The following is a 20,524-nucleotide window of genomic DNA, read 5'->3' as shown; positions in this document are numbered from 1 at the left end:
ATACCGTAGGATTCACCCATAAGCACCCTAACCTCCTATGTACCTATTACCTATCTTCTATCCTACCCCGTCCTTCCCGTCATCGTACGCGTTCCCAACACTTCTATAGATTAGATTAAGTAGCCAAGACCGACCCTAAACATCCCTATCATCATGCAAAGCTCCACGAACAGAAACCATACGTACTGACGAAAAAGAAGAAGAATCCAAAACTTCCATCTAGGGTTGATCGGCATAGTATCGACGACCCGAACTGGATCGATGAAACAAGCCAGCCCCGATCCCAGGAATCCGCCCATCCGTCTAGCTAACCAATCCACACACACATCCAACACCCACTAGCTCTAACTCACGAACGAACGAGCGAACGTATCTCGCTAGTTAAGTAATTAAATCGACAACTAGCCCGCTAATCAACCATCAAATCAGTCGACTCACTCGGGGTCCGACACACTCACACATAACATACACAAACATAGGCACTAATTAAAAAAACATCGCGCGAGTAGCTGCCGTATTCGACAAAGTTCCATTTTATCTCTTATTACGATTAACGTCTAATGCATAATTAACTTACGTAGGACAGCCAACACTCCGTCGGAGTTAAGTGGACGGGATGTGAGCTTTATTAGTCTTCTTACTTATTCAGTCCCAGTTTCATACAGATACATAAGACGCAAAAAGACGTGGCACGATCTACGTGGGGAAACGGGGAAACCCTGCCCATCATCCTACATTCCGCGGCAGCCAACCCTTCGGACTTGATGGGCTGATCGAGGACAGCGTTCTTGTAACACCATAGATGCCGTTAATCAGGTAACCAGTTCTACACAATAGAATATATCCACATAATTATCTAAGGTGGCAGGATGGTGTGTGTGGGTGTACGTAGAACGGTATTAGAGACGATTACCCACAAGTCGACGATCAAAAGCAACATTCATTCGGCACAATTTCTACATTAAGTAAACAAAGTAAGGGTGAGTGTATCCTGATCCATGTAGATAGGTAGGTAACTGCATTGGTCGTCCACATATGTAGGTAGGTATCTATCTATAGAATCGATGACAATAAATGGGCGCTTCGACCAAAGAAAATCCCTATATGCTATGCTATCCAACGCCCATCCCTATGACAAATGACAAACTCCACCGCGTGTTGGCCTTCCACCAGTCATACCCCAAATAAGGGCGGTCTTCTACCACCAAAGGGATCACATAGGGCGGATCGACCGTCCCTTGTCCTCCTTACGCCAACCCTCCAGCAGGTGGCGGTCGTAATAGTCGTAGATAGGTCAGACCTCCCGATTAAGGTACAAACAAATTCCCGGCGTAGAAATCCACTATCCAATCGAAATAACTCCGTGCCGAAGGCGAAGAGGGTCGGCAAAGTCACCTCCTTTGCTCGCCAAAAAAAGGACACCAACGTCCCGCTGCCAACAGAAGTGCGAACTTCATTTGCCGAGCAGATTAGATTTTCTATCAGTCAAACTCTTACGCCATGCCAATGCAAATGGCTTAGGCGTCAGAGCGCGCAAAAGGGTATCGCACAGCAGCATGGCACGGCCAATCCCTGTGTAGAAGAAATGAAGACAAAAATAGAACACCCAATCCCCCATATTCCCCCAATGGGGATTTGGAGGGGATCGGAGTTCGTGAGATTAGAACGTAAGCCGGACACGCGCTTAACCATCCACACACAGCCACCTAGACATCCTTCGACTATCCAAACAAGTAGTCCGAAAACCCGACAATCATTCATTCATCTTCTCGTCCACTCATATCTTCGTATACAATGATGAAGATCCACCGACCACGGGAGAATCCGACACACTAAGAGAACATGCTGTAGCGTTCCCATCCCGCGAACCTTTTCAAGATCCATTTTGGGGTATCCGTGATTTTTCGAATTTTCCTGGACAACGAAGCATCGATTCCACCACCAAAATATAACGCAGGGATATAACAGGGATAAAAAAAGGTGCAATATTGCATGACATACTACAATATCCAAACGTAAATGGCAATAAATAAGAAATCGCTACCCAATAAATCATCGTAAATCAAAAGCCAAAAAAAAGCATAAGCTAGCAGCACCTCTAATCAGAGTACTCGCTGTCATCCTCCTCGTAGTGACGACTATCATAATGACTATCATAGTAGCCCATGCCCATCTGGGGCGCGTAACGTCCGTCGTAATAGTCATCGTAAGTGGAATACGCTGTAGAATCTGGTGCATAGAGGGCGGGAGGCGATGGGCGTGTCCGGGAGTATGAACCGGCCCGCGATGTAGCCCGAGTTCGCGTTGTTGCTCGCTCAGCCCGATCCGCTCGGCTCTTCCGGTCATTCCGTTCATCACTGTAGTTGGAGGCAGAAGCGGCGTGGTCACTGCCTCCACCACGAGTAGGCCCGCCACGCCCAATATTGATATCGCCACCGTCTCTACAATGAATCTTGGTGTTTCCAACTTCAATGACGGCACCCATGGGAAGCTTAATCGTAATGTCGTCATCTTCATTGCTGGATCTTGTAGTCCGTGTCGTGGCTGATTGTTTGTAATCACTTTCATCGCGACTGGCGCTGCTACGGGTTGAATGGCTGCTACCCTCATTCTTAACACGTTGAAGAGCGGCGGCCGTCAGTTGCGGACCTGGCCCACCAGCAACATCTTCTTGATATCGGGAGGCATCGCGGACTTTCTCTTCGAAATTGTAGAAGGAACCTCGCCGACCACGTGTTGCTGTTTCGAGTTCGTATGGGTCATCATCGTCGTAAAGGGATTCGGCATCATAGCTCTGAGTCCGCGGTCGGGATGGTAGTGCACCAGGTAGTGCTCCAGAGCCATATTCGACTTCGCGACGAGCCACGGCTTTGTACATTCCAGGTTCCCCGGCCAGATCGTGAGCATCAAACCCAACAGACTTCCTTCTTGTAGCCGAATGTGAGGCGGTGTGAGATGGCGGTGGTGGGCGGAAAACTAGTCGGTTTGGCTGTGTAGAAGCCGGTCGAGGAGGAGGTGGCATCCTCCGGCTATCTTCGTGGTCTTTGCTAGCTTTTCTCGAGACTGAAGTTCTTCGTGTGAGAGCCTTCTCTTTTGAGGGTTCGTAGTCGAGAGGTTTCGGGGCGTGCTGGAAGCCCATAGCCGATGAAGGACGACGAAACCGTGCGGCTAGATCTCTGCCCGGCGGGGGAGGCATGTCTCCATATGGCGTAGAGGGAGACCCATATGTGCTTGGAGAGGGAATTGGCTGGTGTACTAATGCGTGGTGTCCCATGGGAGGGGGAGGTCCGGGAATCCATAGAGGAGTAGGAGGAAACGACGGAGGAAGTTGCTGAGAAGGATGTGGTGGTTGATGAGCGTATGCCGATGTCGAGAGAGGTGGTCGTTGGCCGTAGTAGGACTCTGGTCTCGTACGAGCGCGAGGTCTAGCAGACGACGCTGATGCGACGGTCTGCTGGGGGACTCCGTAATAAGACGCCTCGTCGGAAAGCCGTGACGAGGGTACTGGAGCAGTCTTGTGCGAACGAGGGGCAGGACGCTGCTTGACAAGAGGCCCACGTTTCTTTTCTTCCTTCATCTTGATTTTGGAGTTTCTCCTCACGGGGGGCTCGGTCGTGTCGGAGTCTGAAAAAGAACTAGTAGGTGATAATTCTCGACAACTAGAATCTTTGCGTGTTCTACTAGTGTTAGGCTTTTCTTTTGAGGGGCTGTTGGCGGTAGAACGGGCGTATTTAGGTGCAATTCCAGGAATGGTTTGACCGTCGTCGTCCGCCTCTTCAAAGTATGCAACAGAAGGAGCCGAGTTCTTCGCCATGCCGTGGGCTTACGGGCCTGATAAGTGAATCCAGTCACTAGATCAGGAAGGGCGGAGCTGTCCTGGTACCCAACCAAAGTGGGTTTTCGGAATGGCGTGGCGTGGCAGATGTGTGCCTACACTACTAGCGTACAGTGCTGATAATGTGGACAAGTGCTTTTGAAAGAGTCGGGAAAGGGAAAATAAAAATAAAAAAGTGGTAATGTTATGTAGGTATGTATGTATGTATGTAGGTCAGAAAGTAGGGAGAAGCTAGATAGGCTTAGATGAATGGGCCGGCCCCCCAAGCATCGACCAGGTAGACCAGGCAGGCCAAGTCAAGTGGGGATCCGCGCGAACAGACGTTGCGGGCGAGACTTGTAGCGTCAGAAAAAGTCGGGACGGATTCGATCAGGTAATTGATTGAAAGGAGTAAGGGTAAGACGTATGAGTTGGGAGGTGTGAAAGTCTGGTTTTCAACTGAGAGGTGCAGTTGACGATCTGCAATAATCCGCAGCGAGGCAGTGAAGGGGGTGGTTTTTTGTTGATGATGTTGTCTTCTTTCTCGTTTTATTTATTTGTTGTTGTTTTTTCTTCCTTTCTATTTTTTCCCTTGCCCTATTCCTTTAATTCTTAATTATTTTTTATTGGGGTGGGATGAAGAATCAGGGAGGTTGCATAAGGAAAACGGAGAAAGAAATAGGGTGTTGCCGGGTTGATAATGTAGAGACTGGAGCTGAATGTATAAGGTTGTAGAGGGGAACTCGCAGGTACTTAAGGGGCGACACTGAGTAAATGTACCTGGGGGCGTGTGATCCGTAGGCAGGCGGGATATGTAGGTAGGTGCAACCACCGAAAATGCCCTGGCACTTTCTGCATTCGCTTCAATGGCTCCTGGGGAAAGTGTATTGTCTTTGTACACTTACAATACAATACGTGTACGTATTATACTGTTGTGTTGCACAACTTGATAGGTCATCCAATGTCTCTGAATGCAAGTACCTATGTGGACGTTGATAGATATAATGCTTGTGTGCTTTACGTACACTGAGGTCGACAGGGTGGGTATCTGCAGCAGGATACCTTGGATGTATATGTAGGTAGGGTAGGTATATACGTATATGTATACCCGTATGGAGAAAAAAATGAAGAAGAGGAGAATATAAGAGCAAAGCCACAGACCGACAGTAATGTACTGTACACACAAATATCTTACTCGTACAAAACCAGGAACGGCTGATAGGAGCAGGAACGGGAAAATGGGAAGAGACGAAGGGAAAGACGGGATTGAAAGTGCGAGTACCCTATCAAGTCGTGTAGGCTGTTAGCAGTAGCGATGTACCGGTTATGCGTTGTAAAGGTCGTTGCAAGTTGCAATTGTCTGTAACTGCCCAGAGTGGGTTGTCTGGTCGCTCTAAGGTGGCACCAAACTCTGTTGTGGGATCGAGCAAGGGTGAGAAGGGAGCAGGGGAGCAGGGGAGCAGGGGAGCAGGGGAGCAGGGGGGGCGGTTCACGGGTCTACCGTTGTTTCCTCGACCGACGAGGGGTACCTGGGTAGTAGACGTACCGACTGCGACGCTTTTATCGATACGGTAATATATCGATAGGCAAAAACTGGGGAGCGCTTTTCCTTTTTCTCTCCCTATCGATCCCTCTTCTTTTTTTACCTACCCTCTGCCTTCCCTTTCCCACGACCTGGTCACGCTTTGCCTTGCCGAAACCCACGCTCCTCTTCCTTCTCGCTTCTCTCTTTTTTCCCTTTGAGTGCTTGCAGAAACAGGAAGGGTAAGATAAGGCTTGGCAACTTTAGAGTGTCTTCCCCCGGGTTTTTGTGAGGAAGTAGTTGGCAACAATACTGCACGCCTAGCCGGGTATGGAGTTTAGACCCTTGAGAAATATTCCAAGAAAAAAAAGAATAATAAAAAAAGACGGTAACGGTACCCAACGGTGGGTCAGCCAGTCCCACAAGGCGACAGAGATTTCGGGACGTTCCTGGATGATTTTAACCTATTAAGATGTCGCCTCGTCGAATCAATGGTCACCGTTCGTCTTCAACTATAATAAACACCTTTCCCTTTTCAGGGCGAGGCGGTCCCTGTCAGATTTCTCCTTGAGGTTGTTATTCTCGTTCCTTTAAACCGCCTTTAACAATTTACGCCGTAGTTTCCGGCTTGTCCTCTTCTGTTTCTCTTCGCTAAGGAATTGATTGGTAAACACCAATGTCGCCAATTCGCGGACCCTTGGAGTGCAGATCTTATTATCCCACAATCCACAACGACTTTTCCGTTGGTTGTGGTTGTCTCCAGACGAATTATAGATATAACTGGTTCGGTGGCGACGTTAGGGGTAAGTTATAGGTGGGCGTGGGTCGTGAGGCGTTATGGGGAATCCATGCAAAGAAAACGAAGAATAAAAAAAAATTAGCAGTCGTTCGTCCTCTCATGAGGCGAAAAAGGACAACGAGGACAGCAAGATCCACCCGAAAGAATTGAAATAGTTGAATGCAGTGCTGGCAATCTGTCTAATCAGGTACCAGGGTTTAATGCCCGATTACATAGCTTGCGGCTTTGGGTACCAATAAGGCGCCGGAGAATCGCAAGAAGTAGGCAGGTTGGTAAGTTTTAGGATGTCCGAATTGTGTTAAATCCGGGCCGTTTTTTGCCTTGGTATCTTGTTTATTCGTAATTATTGTCTCCTAGCTTAGAAATGGGAGCAGTGTACGGCAGTGGATAGGGGAGTGAGGGAGAAACAGAATATCTCTGGGACAACGAGCAACGATGACGATGGCGTCCATTTTGTTCCTCCCGTGGAATGCTATTTGCCAGCAGGCAGACGGCAGAAGAGGTGCAGGCAGAAACGGGACGCCAGCGCACTATCTCACGAGCCATTCCTAAACCATTTTACCTACCTACCTACCTAGGTAGATACCCTAAGAAGGACCGGGAAACCCAAGAGGCCATTAGACTGGTCCGGTTAGAATATGCAGGACGCATGCATCGGTTGGGATTCAGCAGTATCGTCTCTCTCATAGGACTAGCTGGACTCGAACGATGGGGACAAGTCGTCAACCACGACGAGGGGGTCCTTCATTGCGTAAATGTAGGATCTAGGTAAGCACTTTCTTACTTATTCCCTTCCTTTTTTCATCCCCAAATGTATAATTTTGTTGCGATATTGCCAAATTCAGATGTCATTACACCATCGGGCATAAACTATTCGACTTCTTATAAGTCGATACATATCCTAGAGCGCTATTTTTTTCTTCTTCACATTTCACCACAACAATTGGTTCCTACATACCCGAGAACCTGTATCTTTCAAAGTTATTACCGAATAACTGTTCCTTGTTTTGCGCCGCATCACGCTCTTAATCAATGGTATGCCATGCGCATGCAGAGTCTTCAAGCAGCCAGCATACCTCGTGACTGATCCCTTCAAAGCCGAATGGATAACCATATGCTCACTCTCGAAGTATCGGTAGGGCAGCCCTGCGAGGCAAGATCGTAGTAGTATCTTCAAGTATCACCCGATGTCTCATTGATAACTTCATCCTCCTATTAAAAGGCGTAAGATTGATGAGCGATAATAAGATCACCAATGCCATATCAACTACTACATCAGGTATCGCAGAAACGGACAGTCTCGGAACGATACGGTTTCTCGGGTGGGAAACACCACCTTAATGAAAAACGATGATCCTTTCGAATCGAGGCGTAGAAGGGGGGCGAAAAGATTTCACGTTTCTTTGGTGTATGCAAGTTGATTGGTCGTGAATAAGCCTAAGAGTATTCTGGACCTCTTTTTTGGTGAATCTATCCCGCCTGAGACCGTGCCAGCGATGCATGTCATCCACCTAGACCAAACCACATCCGTCCAATATAAATTCATACTACAGAGGTTGACCACCACCTGCGACAATCATACCTCTATATTCCTTCACAACGGTAGTTGGGGTCCTCGAGACTATCAATTAGCCACATAATTTACGATATCCTCCTAATTAAGACTCCCTATCGTGGAAGAGATTGACTATAAATCGGTGATTGCCTCTTATATAATGTGCGCAATACTACTTTCGAGTCTTTCGCAGAAATATCACTAAATCGTGATTGCGCAAAGTCATCACGTAGCCTACAGCTTATGAGTCACCGTAAGAGCCGTAGCTCGCTCGCTCGGTTCGGCCCCTACAGCGAAGATGATCCACTGCAGGTAGCCACAGAGTAATCCATTATGTATGATGTACGTACATAGCCACATACAACATACAACATACATACACAACAAAGCATTGACGCAAATGCAAGGATCCAGATGCAGCACGACAATCTCTATCACTTATACGGGTAGATGCGTGATCCTCCCATGTTTGAAGTTATTAGTTTACGAAACTAGCCAGAACTAGATCACTGAAGACTCATAACTACCCAGCACTTTTGAACAAATGAGAAACAGAAAGCAGCAAGCGTGAGTCGTACAGCTCTACGTGAGGCTCGTTTACACAACAGTAGTGCTCGTAGTAACGCGTCTGCTGAGTTGGATACCGTAAGCCGACCGGCAACACGACATTTTTTTTTTCTTTTTCGGTGAGAATTTGGAATGATATTCAACGACCTGGCCGAATCCAATTAGCATCTGCTGCGTGCCGGCAAAATACCCACGGACAAGCAAGTCGGATTGTTTGTCTAGTGGGGTCTCCTTGGCAATTGAATCGATACCATTGGATTGATACAGCTTCATTCTCAGCCAGTACACCATCAGGCGAGCTCACCGCCTTTCTTTTTGGTCAAGATCCTCACGTCACCACCTACATATTCAAAGAATCCCAGCAGGAAAAAAACGCCACCGAGGTACACCTTCTGGGCTATTACTTTTTCTTCCGATATGCCGAAGGAGTGAGGAAGTTGACGTATATTATATTCATAACGAGCCGTAAGAATGTGAACACATGTCGTCGATGTTGTACAACTATCTGCCACGACTCAGCGACTACCGGTTTTAGTCTTCACGCCGGTCAGACCGAGCCCAATATACTAGCAAGTACAATCCTCTTGCACTAAGATTAAATTGAAGTTCTTGGTGGAATTCGTAAGTCTTTTCGGACCAGCTCATCAGCTCTTCTCTCTAAGTCGACACGATGTGCCTCAATATCGCTTGAGTTGTCAGCCTTATTCCGGTACATTGGTTCGGAAATTTCCAAAAATAATTACCACCAATGGATAATTTTTCTAGATTAGTGAGGAGACAATGTAGTCGATACCTACAAGTCACTAACGAGAAAAGCAGAGCACAGGAGTACGATGGAGTAAAGCACAAAAATTCATTCAGATGCTCGTGATGAGGCTGGTCCACTGACATTGAATACTCCATGTATTAGAACGCAAGTTCGCGGTGTCCCATGACCAGGTACCTAGGTTCGAAACCTGATACTCACAAGCGAAGCAGCAACGCGTTGTCGCACGCCAATGGGATCGAGTGACTGGGACGAGATCGTGTAACTTACTAGAACAAGCAGCTTGCATTGGTGGGCGTACATCTTTGTATCAACAATAATGACTCCCTGAACTCATCATTACACCAGACTGCCCTACTGATTCGACAGATCAAATATGAAGCGCTGAACGGCAAATGAATTCCGAGTGAAGAGGTCAATGCGTAGTACAACCTGCCACTGAAAGGTATCTTCGAAATCTAAGATTAAGACCCGATCACAAGATTCGAGGTCTTAACCACATGGATTACCCCTCGTATCGTGGCATACGGAGATGGTTCTAGTCGTTGAAGTCACCAACGAAGAATAGATGGGGTAATCTAGGATTACCGGTCCTGACGCTCGACTCCAGTTTGTCCCGCGTTTAGCGTTGCCCCCCTTCTGAACCCCTCATGTTCTGATGGTCTGATGGTCTGGATAATGCAAAGACGATGTAAGAGTGATGGAGGAGCGGCCCATCTTTCGGCAAAAGAAAAAACGACTCCAATAATGCACATCCAGCTTAGTGCTCTCTCTTATCACTTGGGCAGTTCCGTTTGCAAGGGTTTGTTGAGTATGCCCCAGATGGCTGTCGTCTCTGTCTCCCTACTCTATGATTAAAGAAGCTGATAGAACCTTCATCTCCTCATCCTTCTCCATGTTTCGCCATCCAGGGTACGCCATAACCCCTCAGTTGGCGTAAGGCAGCAATCCCACATCGAAGAATATTATGGAACTCTCTCGACGCAATTGCGTTATGGAGTATGCCCAGGCATGATGTCCGAATACAACTACTTTCCTTGATAAAGTGTTGATCGTCAAAAGTGGTCATGGGAATCTTATTGCGATGTCGGCAAGCGATAATAGAGATTCGGGCGTCGCTCCGAAGGGTGTTTTAGGGATTGCTGCCTTGAGGCAGTCAAGGAGATAGGTGCCCAACCGTCTAAACCCACCATTTAGAAGCTAGGATATTCCTCAATTAAAGAATTCCGGTCAGGCAGGCAGAATTGGATATTGACTCAGCTTATTTCGCTGATGCGATTCTCTCAGCCAAGATTTTTCACGTATAGAATAACATAACTGAACATATCAGGAGTTACGGTCGATAGCAAGCCTGTAAGGGGTCGTTCCCGTTGTATTCCCAAAGATAATATCATGGCTTGTGGCGCCGAACAAGATATTTCAATACGACGAATATTTCGTAAACCAACCCCAGTCGGCCCTATCAACGGAGCCTCTAGTCGGGCATAATACTAGATGGTAACCATCGGCGAGACCTACGATAGTGGGTCTTATGAATTAAGCGGCCCTCAGGCATTTCCAAGAAAAAAAATTTTAAGGGTTCAAATCGATGGCAATAAAACTATGTTTCTATATTGAGAAAGGCGTAGAGTCCAGACCTAAGGGCTCTTGTTGGATTCAAGCGTGAACCTCGATAAATGTATGCCTAAAAGAAGGCAGAAATTAGAAGATATCGATAATGAAGGGAGGGGGCTTTAGAAATAGAGCTAGACGCACGTGACTATAAGGTTATCTATTCCAAGCCACGAGGCCCATAAGCCACAGGTTTAGGTAAATTTAATTTAGGGAGAGTTCATGGTTCACGCTGCCCAGCTATCTTTCCCACCAATCTTCCCAGCTACCCAATCTGCCCTGCCCTCCAGATTCTCTCAGCCCTACCAACATAACATCGATATCTCAAGGACAAGGACAAATCGCCAGTCATGCCGGCCTAGTCGCCTTGCAGTAATTCGATCTCAAATCCCCTCCCCTACAACATGCATGTCAAGGGATGATATGCAGGGACATGCAGCTTAGGCTCTGATTGATAAATCTGTAATAGGGCTCTCTAAACGGGCTACCATTCTTGTCTACCCGAAATGACTTCGGTTTCTTTTTTTTCCTCATATTTTTTCCTCTGTATTTCCTCTACACTTAGATGCCCGTTTAATACTGGGCAATTCTCATCTTGACGTCATCTACTCGATTATAGCGGGGTGCTTTTTTACACCTAGTCCACGAGATCAATAGGCGAGTGCCCAAAGACATTCCTAAGAAAAATACAGGGCTATCACAACAGGGCAATCTCGCACTATTAGCAGAGACAACCTTGGAAGTTTTAACCACACCAAGGCTAAATTAGTTGTGTTACTAATTGGAGATGTCAAAAAAAAAGTCCAGGTGCTTACCTATTCCTTCCCGTATTATCTGCATCTACATACCATCAATTATCGATTATTCTAGAAAAAAAACAAGTTGAGAAGAGTTATCATCAAGAATATCATCACCCATAATACGACAGACAGGAGATGACCGTCGGTCTTTTTACACGGAGCTGCCCGGAGTTACATTGAATTCAATTCAGATGTCGGCATGGCCAAAGTTTGCGCCTTTACTGCTACCACCATCGAGACAATCCCCCCCCCCCCCCAATTCTACTAGGGAGTTGATCAATCTCTCGTCATCTGACACAAGTCCTGGTGCAGAAATACCTACGCTACTTTCGTGTTTGGGCCTTAGTGTTACCCCAAATCCAAGGAAATAGTCACATCCTCCTCTTAACGAGGTACCATTCCTTGGTAATTCTTCTACCTATCCAGATATCTCCATATTGAAAGTGGTGCTGTCAGGCGAATAGCATAGCTAATCACAATCCGTGCAACCATCAATACAATCGCACTATTTCTGGAAAGGGATGGGATTGATATTAGTTAATGAGTTATTCCTTGCAAGTGCTCATTTAATTCCGTCATATTATAGAAGAGCTTACATGCTAATAGAGACAATTGCGATAATCACTTTACCATTAACGTAGTGTGGCGTCGCATAACTCGGACTCTCGCTTAGAAAGAAAAAAGTAAAACATAAAAAAACATAGGAAATAAGAAAAATACCATTTGCGTCAAGAACTCGTCAGAATGAGATAACTCATTCGATATTCAAAACGAACTGGTGTTGGCTGTGCCGCAATCAAGCTTCATGCAAGGTACGGTGCATACGTACTCGTCGATCCAAAGGCAAGTCAATTTGATCAAGCCTCAACTTGGTCAAATCACAAGGAGACTTACGAACCACGAGCCTCGCGAACGTCGCAATCACAAATAATACAGTTGCGGCCGAGTTACGGGTGTTTCGGCTCAAAGCTTGTGTACACCGTTGTCAGATGGCTATCTGACCGAGCTCGAGTTCCGAGTTGGTGGCCTCGATGTCTTAAGAAAGCCGGCTTATGCTCTATCATTGTTGGTGACCCCCACACCATCAACCCAGCCTTCGCACCAATCCACACACCATCTCTGACGCGTGATGCCCTTTCTAGTAATCAGCTTGGAGGTGATTAGATGTCTGAGCCTTTCATGGCTCAGCTCTTAGGTGATTCATTCCAGGAAGATAGCCCCTCCGTTCACGAGCTCTGTCAAGTTCCCTAAGGCATTCCTTTTCCAGTTGAGCACCTCCCCAGCATGACCACCATCTTCTCCAGCCTGCGACTCACAAGGCAGCCTCTTAACCTAGCCGGTGACTAACCCATTCCTTGACAACCTTCTGCCTAGTGGTAGTATATATTATGTGGCCTCCCCGCTCTCATTGCTTTCTACGCTTTTGCGCCACTCTTGTGTTTCACCATTCGTCAAATTTCCTTTATTGAGGTGGTTGGCCGGCTTGATATTCTCGCCTTCAGGATAGTTTCTATTTGAGCCGGTTTGAGCTTGGCGACCTTCGTTGAGTTTAATATTAGAAAGACACTGTCGTCTATTTCCTTCAAGTCGTCGCCGTATTAATCAGAGAATGGTCACTACGGAATACGATCTTTAATTTTATATCGTTTACTATTTGGTCTCATCATCGATAAATACCACCATGCCTTTGTTACCAACTAATATACCCATACGTGGGCAGTCGGACCCAACTTGGCCGCCGAGTCCTAGTCGTTTCCCTCCGTCGTTAGAAGACGATACCAACTCGACGGATGACGATGACGCCGACGCCCAGTGGCCTCAAGAAAATCCTTTAATGTATTTCCTTACACCGCCAACACCAGGGAATGAAGATCTTGAGTTTGATTTTGAATTTGATGCCGGGATAGAAGACTCAAACCGGCCTCGCGAAATCATTCGGACTGTATCTCCGTCCACTCTCGATGGTCTTAGGAAGTATAAACCCAAAGACAAATTAGCAGATTGTGCTGTTTTGGACGATGATGACGATGATGACGAGGAAGATTATATCCGATTCCATCCACATGGTCATACGTCTCTACCATTTGGGTTTGAAAAGTTCTTCGACCAAACGCGGTCCACTGCTACTATTACAACTCAAACTACCGAGGCCTTATTATCCCCGGCCTCGTTTCACGTCGGGTCACCGAAGGGGCGCCCATCGAAGCGTTTCGCACCACCACGACGTGCTCTTAGGGGAAGATCACCTACTCAGTCGCTACAACGGCGCCATTCATGGCGTGAACCAAGTCCCGACGTTTATTCTATCGAGGAGGAACCAGAAAAGGAAACGATGAGTGAGATGGGGTTAAGCATCGAAGACCTCACTGACGATCAAGATAAGAAAACGCAACCAATAGATATACCGGCTGCAAAGCCACGGAAGAAGGTTCGGTTCGTGTTACCGGTTAAGGATTAATAGCATTATTTCTTTCTCGCATCTCAATTGTCCCTGGGGGACATCTCAGCATATATGCATATCAACGGCGTCGTGGATTTTTGGCATTTTCATTATTTCTCACATACATATTTAGGGCTGCATACGGGAGGAGTGTTTTGGCATTTAGCATAAGTATACCATTCTACACTGCTTGGTTTATTGAGGAGGTCTGAGATACAAGTTTATAAGGGGTTCAAGCAGATACGTACTCTAATTTAAACCACATATTCACTATCACTACCATATTCTTCAACTCTAGTGAAAATCTCACGATATTCTCAATTAGTTTCTAATAATGTGATAGCCACGGGCCAAAAGCTAGAAGCCCTCATAGTGCCTAAAGTCAACTTCGTACGTACATACTTACGAAATCAGGATCTTGCTCATCTTGCTTTCTTGCTTACGCACGCAGCAACGTAAATCAACGCTGATCGCTGTAGCAGTTGCCCACCACCACTTTGCTTAGAATTCCCTATTCAGCTCGTCAATATTTCATCATTATCACGTCTATCTGACACATATCCCTGACTAGGAAACGGACGAACCAGACGCACGAAGACGCGAGCGTGTCCATCCTGGTTCCCATCACGGCTTTTGACCTGTCGTACCACGCAACTAATCAGATCCGACCCGAACGCGAGGCCCCTTCCCTCCCTTCCCTTGACTCGGAACGAATCTCATCCGTCGGAATTTGAGTGGGTGTTACCTAGATGGGGTTCGTGGGTAAGGTGTGAAGGTGTGGGTAGGTGAGATACCTATTAAGTCGAACTAGGTAATTCATCTACACGTACCCCGAGGCTGTGCAAATTCGCAAAAATTCCCCAGTATACAGCCCTACCGCTTATTTCCCGACTGCAGAGACAGGGGGTCCCACGTCACACGACGTGCTTTGCCGTATGTGCGTATGTTGAATGGGGTGGTATGGTGTGGTTTGGTTTGGTGTGCGTGCGTGCGTAATATCAAATTATATGATCGACTGCGTGCGTAAGGCTGTTCCTTCTATCCAATGATTCCGGCGTCAGCAACTTACATACATACATCCCTTAGTTCTAGTATTATAGGTGTTCTGATATCTATGTGTCGTATACCCGATATGGATTCTTGGAGCTAGGTAGTCAGCCAATAGCCGCGGAGTCGTTGCCCAGAACGGATATAACGGCGTTGAAATAACCCTGATCCTCGAAAGAAAGTCTGGGCGCTTGACCGCTCATCCTATGTGATTCGACGTGATGTGGGGGATCGTTCACACACATACACACGCATCTCCATGTCCATGCACGTGGGTTCGGGCGTACCGGAGTGTTGGGTCGGAATCGGGTTACGTGAGCGAGTGAGCACTAGCAACGGTCTTTCTCTTTTCGCTAGCCTTATATAAGATGATCGTGTATTATCAAGAGAGAGAGAAAAAACTCTTCTTTGATTTGAATAATCGGGCTGAGGCTAACTAATAGCCTCGTGGTCGAGTCTAGTACGTTCTATCAGACGAAGAGTTGGATTGTGACACATTGGCTAATAATATCTAACCTCATCTATCAGAGACGACTCTTATCGTGGCTGACCAAATTGTTCTTGCCACAGTATTATAGATTCCTTCTCTAGTTTCTGCGATTTCGCTCGTACGCAATTGTTGGTTAGTATTAGACATCGACGTGGGTCACGATCCCTCAAACATGCTCCCTTCTGTCCCTTGCGTCAAGAGAACGATATTCTCACCTCTTTTTGGAATCATAAGCACTATCATTGCCATGTTACTCTCATGATTAGTATAGAACCTTAACTTCGAAAGAAAGAAAATTTTCCTGGTAAAATTATTTCTGGATGATTACCGCTGGATTAGGGTAGATAGTTGTTGTTGATGTTCTTTTTTTAAGACTCTAGCGGTAGGATCTTTTTACTTCCGAATCTAGATGCGGGAATGACGCCGCGGATGGCTTGGCTTTACGATATCTTCGCGGAATTTCGCCTCATGACTGCTTTCAGGACTCTTCCAACGTGTTCTGTTCTCTTCGTACGGATTCCTTCCCACTCTAACTTTTCTCCTATTATTATCTCGTTCGCGCCATTTTATCTGTAAGGGGCTTCATATTTCATTAGATCATTGTTGAGAAGTCGTGTGTATAGCTGAGCTACGCCACATCCTTCGCCTTTGTTGGCCCGTTTGTTCAACCTTGTAGTCGGGCCTCTTGTGTGCTTGGATACGGAGAACCAGTGATAATTGTAACAGCCGTATTGAGAGTTTGGAAGTGTCGTTGCTTATCAGAGGGCGGTACAAAAACCGAGAGGAGTCTTCGTTATGGCTAAAAGCCGGGCGCTTTATCCGCCCGACGAAGATCCTGAAATAGCAATTCAGGCTTATCATAGGGCGCCATTTCTCGAGCCGTACAGCCTCAGATATAGCTGGATCCGCGGAGAAGTGTATTGCCGTAAACAGCCATAATGATGAATATATGTCCGAGCCCCCACAAGGAAGACTGCAAGTAGTACATGAGTCGTGGTTGCTGCCAAGATATACACGCCCGTAAGCACTTTGTGTTTTTACGAGCACTCATAACTGATCTTAACACGTTTCCCTCCCTTATTGGAGTTAGTAGGGGATAGGAAACGCGCACGTAATTTGGTGGACGTAAGCTCTTGTTTTCTAGAATATTCATTAGAATAGCGACCACATAAGTGTAGACTCGATACCATTCGACACGCACCTCTAGGAAGCCGGACTTATCAAACTCCAGTCATCAATAGTCACGAAAGAGAGACCCCACTTGGTGATACATATCATGCAAGCTGTGATTTCTATGATAGTAGAGTTCAATAAATGATGCCTTGAATTTTCTCGAGGTGAGGGTTCCTCCCCTTGCCTATCATCCTAGGTACACCAATGTCTATGTACACCTCATGCCCTTTCCAAAGCAAGGTCAAGCATCAAATTAGAGTCACCGAAGGCAGAAGATATTCCAGAATGTTGATCGGCGAGCGAGAACATCTTAGCCCTGCACATTTATCGAATGACCCTTATGATGCCATATCCACAATCCAGTCCGATTTTCGTAGGGGATATACATGAATCTTAAACGCCGTCAACGCCTCGCCCGGATGCAATTTTCCTTTTCGTGAATACAGAGCTGGGAACGCAGCTCGAATAATGACACATTGGCTTGATATTGATTCAGTCGTCTTCTGCATCCTCCGCATCCTCGACTGTAACAGCTTTCGCCTTCCCTTTAGCTTTACTACTTGACGTTTCTTGCTCGTCGTCTGAGCTCTCTTGTTGAGACTCCGGCTTTGGCGCTTCCTCGGGTCTGGCCTCGGGTTCATTCACAGAGGCTGAACCGGTAAAGAGCTGTGCAGCACCACCCCAATTAGGCATCAGTGGCGTGGGCGCAGCTACCGTCGGGGGCTCTCTCTGTTCTTGGGAAGTAGTTTGGGTAGGGCGTTCTTCTGTAGGCCCACTAGATGCACCGATATTTCGAACATTAGAATCACCAGTTCTAGAACTTGACTGAGCAACCCTAGTGGTGCTACTAGTTGTAGTGGTTGTGTGTGTTGAATCGACTGGCTGTGATTGTTGACCATTGATATCGACTGGTTGAACAGGCTGTTGGGTATTTGGAGCCTGTTGGGGTTGACCATCAAGACGCTGAAGGGGTAATAACGACCAACCGGGGGGAATAACAACGCTATCAGGCAAGTCGGGGCTACCTGCTGGGATGGAATCTGAATATGATACGCCACCATGTCTAGTGATGGTCGGCGTTGGTACACGAGGAGGGTAGATTGCAAGTTGAGGAGGATGATGTGCCATAGGTTGAAATGGGGGAAGGGGTTGTTGCGGTACGGCTGGTTGGTAAGGTGTGAATGGGGCATTGGCAGCTGGCTGTCCATGATGAAGCATTGACACAACTTGAGGGTTCTGTTGTGTCTGACGGAGGTGATTCAACTCTGCCAATAGAGCATAGAGAGTTTGCACCTCAGCTTGGCTCGCCTGTAAGGCTTGCACCTCCTGTTGTATTCTATTTGAAATTTCCAGTAGCTGTAATTGCATCTCTAAGTGGAATTCGCGGGTGCCGGTGTTGCCGTGAGTCAGAGAAGGCCGGGCAGGTTGAGTGGGCGCGGCAGCAGGAGCGGGAGCGGGAGCGGGAGCATTAGCACCCTCAAGAGGGAGTCGTAGCCGCTGAGCCATCTCATGGATATTCTGGGCATTGCCCTGAGCAAATCCTAATCGAATAGGGCCAAACTGGAATACTCTCATATTTCCTGCTCCGCGTTGTTGTGCCGGCTGAGCGCCGTTTGCAGCTCTATTGCCCGCAGCTGCTTCGCCTACGGCATTGGGTTGGCCACCATGGTTGGCGCCTTGGGTAGTACCGGTGCCATTGGGTCCGGCCCCGTCGACTGGTCGTCGACAAGTCGGGCATACCTGCTGTCTCTCCAACCAACTCTTTAGACATCCGAAATGTAGGATATGGCCGCAGGGTAGCTTCTTCGGGCGAGAACGCTGTACAGAACCCTCGGCATGTGGATCCCACGGTCTCATATCTTCTCGACAGATAATGCAAGTATTTTCACGAGCCAATTCTTCCTCGGTAGCATCAGGGTATCCAGCTAGACCCTGTACAGCCTTACGGTACTTGATGAGAGCCCTGAGCCGCCTCACAAACGAAGATCCTGTCATGTAGAGGTCCCGCATTATGTGGATAGGTAGACCGTAGAACATCATTAATATAGCGAAGAAAGCGGAATAGATACCGAGCTTGACAAAATCTAGAGAGTGTTAGAGCGACGATCACAGAGCCGAGAATATAGAAACTTACCAGTTGCCAGGTCCAGACTCAGAACCCACTGTCCCTTAGATTCCCAACCCGGTACTTCAATATCCGTCTCATCGATATCCTCTTCATTTGGTAACTCCTCCTGCTCCGCAGCTTCCGCCTCGGCGGCGTCGCCAGATTCCCGACGTCGCATGATTTCGGCACGTTGTTCCCGGACTTGTCTACGCCTTTCTTCTAGTCTCTGTCGAGTCTGTCTTGATACGATGTCGGCTTCAACTAGGGACAGGAGGTATCGGAAACTAGTGCGAAACGAGCAGGTGTCTAAGATGGCGAATTCAAACAAGAACATGACCATCATGTTGGGTCGTGCCTGTTGGATGACAGCATTCACGGTATAGAGGAATAGCCAAGTATCGTAGATGACGCTGAGTAAGAGAGATATGCTGAGTCTTGTGTGAAAGAGTCGCGGATTTACCGGGGGTTGCTGTTCCAGAACCTCTACGCGGCCTTCGCCTATCCATTCCCAGACCTTCCCGGTTACCAAAGCGGTGAACATGACCAAGAACCAAGCTCCAACCTCTTCACGAAATATTGTCATAGCAAGGCATGTCTCGGTCACGGCGAACCAAGCTTTCTCGTAGAGTTGTTCGATTTCGACCGGTCGGAGAGGGCCATAACATAATCGTTGAAGACCCCAGACGAAGGAACCATAGACTAGGAGGACGAGGTTTATGAGGATCTATAACATGAGCAGGCGACAAAGGTTAGTAACTCGGTATAACACGAGCATATAAGGGTTAGTGGGGCGAGGGAAGAATACATACCATAAGACTTAGGTTATTTTGTGATAAATATACCATAGCAGAGTAGAAGTTAGCACGTTGATTGAAGGCGTAGGCGACGACGCCAGCCGCCAGGGCCGATGAGGTCTAGGTAGTGAATATTGTCAGTTTGAAGCTATAAGAAGATATATACAAACGGGAGAAGCTTACCCCTGCATACCAAAGAAGTCGCATGATGGCGATGAATTTGGCAGCCGATGTTTAAAGGGAAAAAATCTAGAGAAGGATGAAATTATTTGAAAATTGCACTTAGGTGCCCATCATCCCGACGAGGGAAGAAGTCGAGGTCTCAAAGGAATGCTCGGCTCGTTTGTTCGTAGGTATAAAATAGAATGTTGTAGTTGTTGCAAGTAGCGTACCTAGGTAATAGCGTGGTAGCGTGATAGTAGCTCACTAACAAATCGTTAATGCCACCTATTAGACTTGCAATCTTGCAACTTCTAGCTAACTGCTAACTTGATCCGAAGTACCTTAAGATGACGCGACCGGGGTGACTCTATCGCATTTGATTGGTTGAACGGATTATTCGGCACCCGCTCAATGTGCCACTCGGTCCGACGGTACATCATTACATCCGATTTAAACTCGAGACTCAGGAAGAAACTCTCCGAATCTTCTTCATTTACAACAATTCCAAAATAGTCCGAGATGGCCCAAATTCTATTCAATATCTCAACTACAAACATGAACTGAGATACGTGTCCGTTAGGTATCGTTAGTGGATGGATACCATTTACCACGTGCCCCCTCATGACGGAGACATCCGATTCTGATATGGCCGACGCTATGATTTTACTAGCCTTAAGAGCATTTACGATATTCAAATTATTAATTACAGACCTGGGAACTTGCCCTCTATAACCATAAACCCGATTCTAATTCCAATGACAGAATAGATTAAGAATTAATCGCGGGATTCAGGGGCAAACTCTCAACCCAACAGAAGCCCCCTTTTCCAGTGAACCTAGACTCAGGTTCTGGTTGAATCTGTCGCTATTTCCTGTGA

The 20,524-nt window shown here is 47.0% G+C and overlaps 4 protein-coding genes across 4 annotated transcripts; 2 read left to right on the top strand and 2 right to left on the bottom strand.

Annotated features, from left to right (window-relative positions):
- Nucleotides 1-683: 683 nt before the first annotated feature.
- On the top strand, nucleotides 684-1,948 carry F4822DRAFT_181900 (uncharacterized protein). Its single transcript, XM_051453422.1, has 2 exons — nucleotides 684-1,064; nucleotides 1,137-1,948. Exon 2 carries the CDS (start codon nucleotides 1,139-1,141, stop codon nucleotides 1,796-1,798), a length of 660 nt encoding a protein of 219 aa, XP_051317101.1. The 5' UTR covers nucleotides 684-1,064; nucleotides 1,137-1,138; the 3' UTR covers nucleotides 1,799-1,948.
- Nucleotides 1,949-4,477, bottom strand: F4822DRAFT_181754 (uncharacterized protein). The gene has a single exon (XM_051453421.1). The coding sequence runs from the start codon at nucleotides 3,812-3,814 to the stop codon at nucleotides 2,099-2,101; it is 1,716 nt and encodes a 571-aa protein (XP_051317100.1). The 5' UTR covers nucleotides 3,815-4,477; the 3' UTR covers nucleotides 1,949-2,098.
- Nucleotides 4,478-12,598: 8,121 nt separating this feature from the next.
- Nucleotides 12,599-13,892, top strand: F4822DRAFT_427174 (uncharacterized protein; the record flags this gene model as incomplete). Its single annotated transcript, XM_051460692.1, has 2 exons — nucleotides 12,599-12,676; nucleotides 13,155-13,892. 2 exons carry the CDS (start codon nucleotides 12,599-12,601, stop codon nucleotides 13,890-13,892), a joined length of 816 nt encoding a protein of 271 aa, XP_051317099.1.
- A 2,812-nt stretch (nucleotides 13,893-16,704) lies between these two features.
- F4822DRAFT_181722 (uncharacterized protein) lies at nucleotides 16,705-19,825 on the bottom strand. The gene is made up of 4 exons (XM_051453420.1): nucleotides 19,669-19,825; nucleotides 19,501-19,605; nucleotides 18,719-19,415; nucleotides 16,705-18,668 (listed from the first exon to the last, which is right to left on the bottom strand). The coding sequence occupies exons 1-4, from the start codon at nucleotides 19,690-19,692 to the stop codon at nucleotides 17,077-17,079; spliced, it is 2,418 nt and encodes an 805-aa protein (XP_051317098.1). The 5' UTR covers nucleotides 19,693-19,825; the 3' UTR covers nucleotides 16,705-17,076.
- Between the last annotated feature and the right edge of the window lie 699 nt (nucleotides 19,826-20,524).

This window comes from Hypoxylon trugodes, assembly GCF_022578975.1.
Source record: "Hypoxylon trugodes strain CBS 135444 unplaced genomic scaffold F4822scaffold_3, whole genome shotgun sequence".
NCBI classification, from domain to species: domain Eukaryota; kingdom Fungi; phylum Ascomycota; class Sordariomycetes; order Xylariales; family Hypoxylaceae; genus Hypoxylon; species Hypoxylon trugodes.
The sequence above is the reverse complement of the archived record's forward strand: the minus strand, read 5'-3'. Positions and strand labels throughout refer to the sequence as shown.

Coding starts and splice junctions, on each gene's coding strand:
- F4822DRAFT_181900 (XM_051453422.1), top strand. CDS start 1,139: ATGACAAACTCCACCGCGTGTTGGCCTTCCACCAGTCATACCCCAAAT.
- F4822DRAFT_181754 (XM_051453421.1), bottom strand. CDS start 3,814: ATGGCGAAGAACTCGGCTCCTTCTGTTGCATACTTTGAAGAGGCGGAC.
- F4822DRAFT_181722 (XM_051453420.1), bottom strand. CDS start 19,692: ATGCGACTTCTTTGGTATGCAGGG. Junction 19,606..19,668: donor GACTTCTTTGGTATGCAGGG/GTAAGCTTCTCC, acceptor TTCACTACCTAG/ACCTCATCGGCCCTGGCGGC. Junction 18,669..18,718: donor GAGTCTGGACCTGGCAACTG/GTAAGTTTCTAT, acceptor AACACTCTCTAG/ATTTTGTCAAGCTCGGTATC.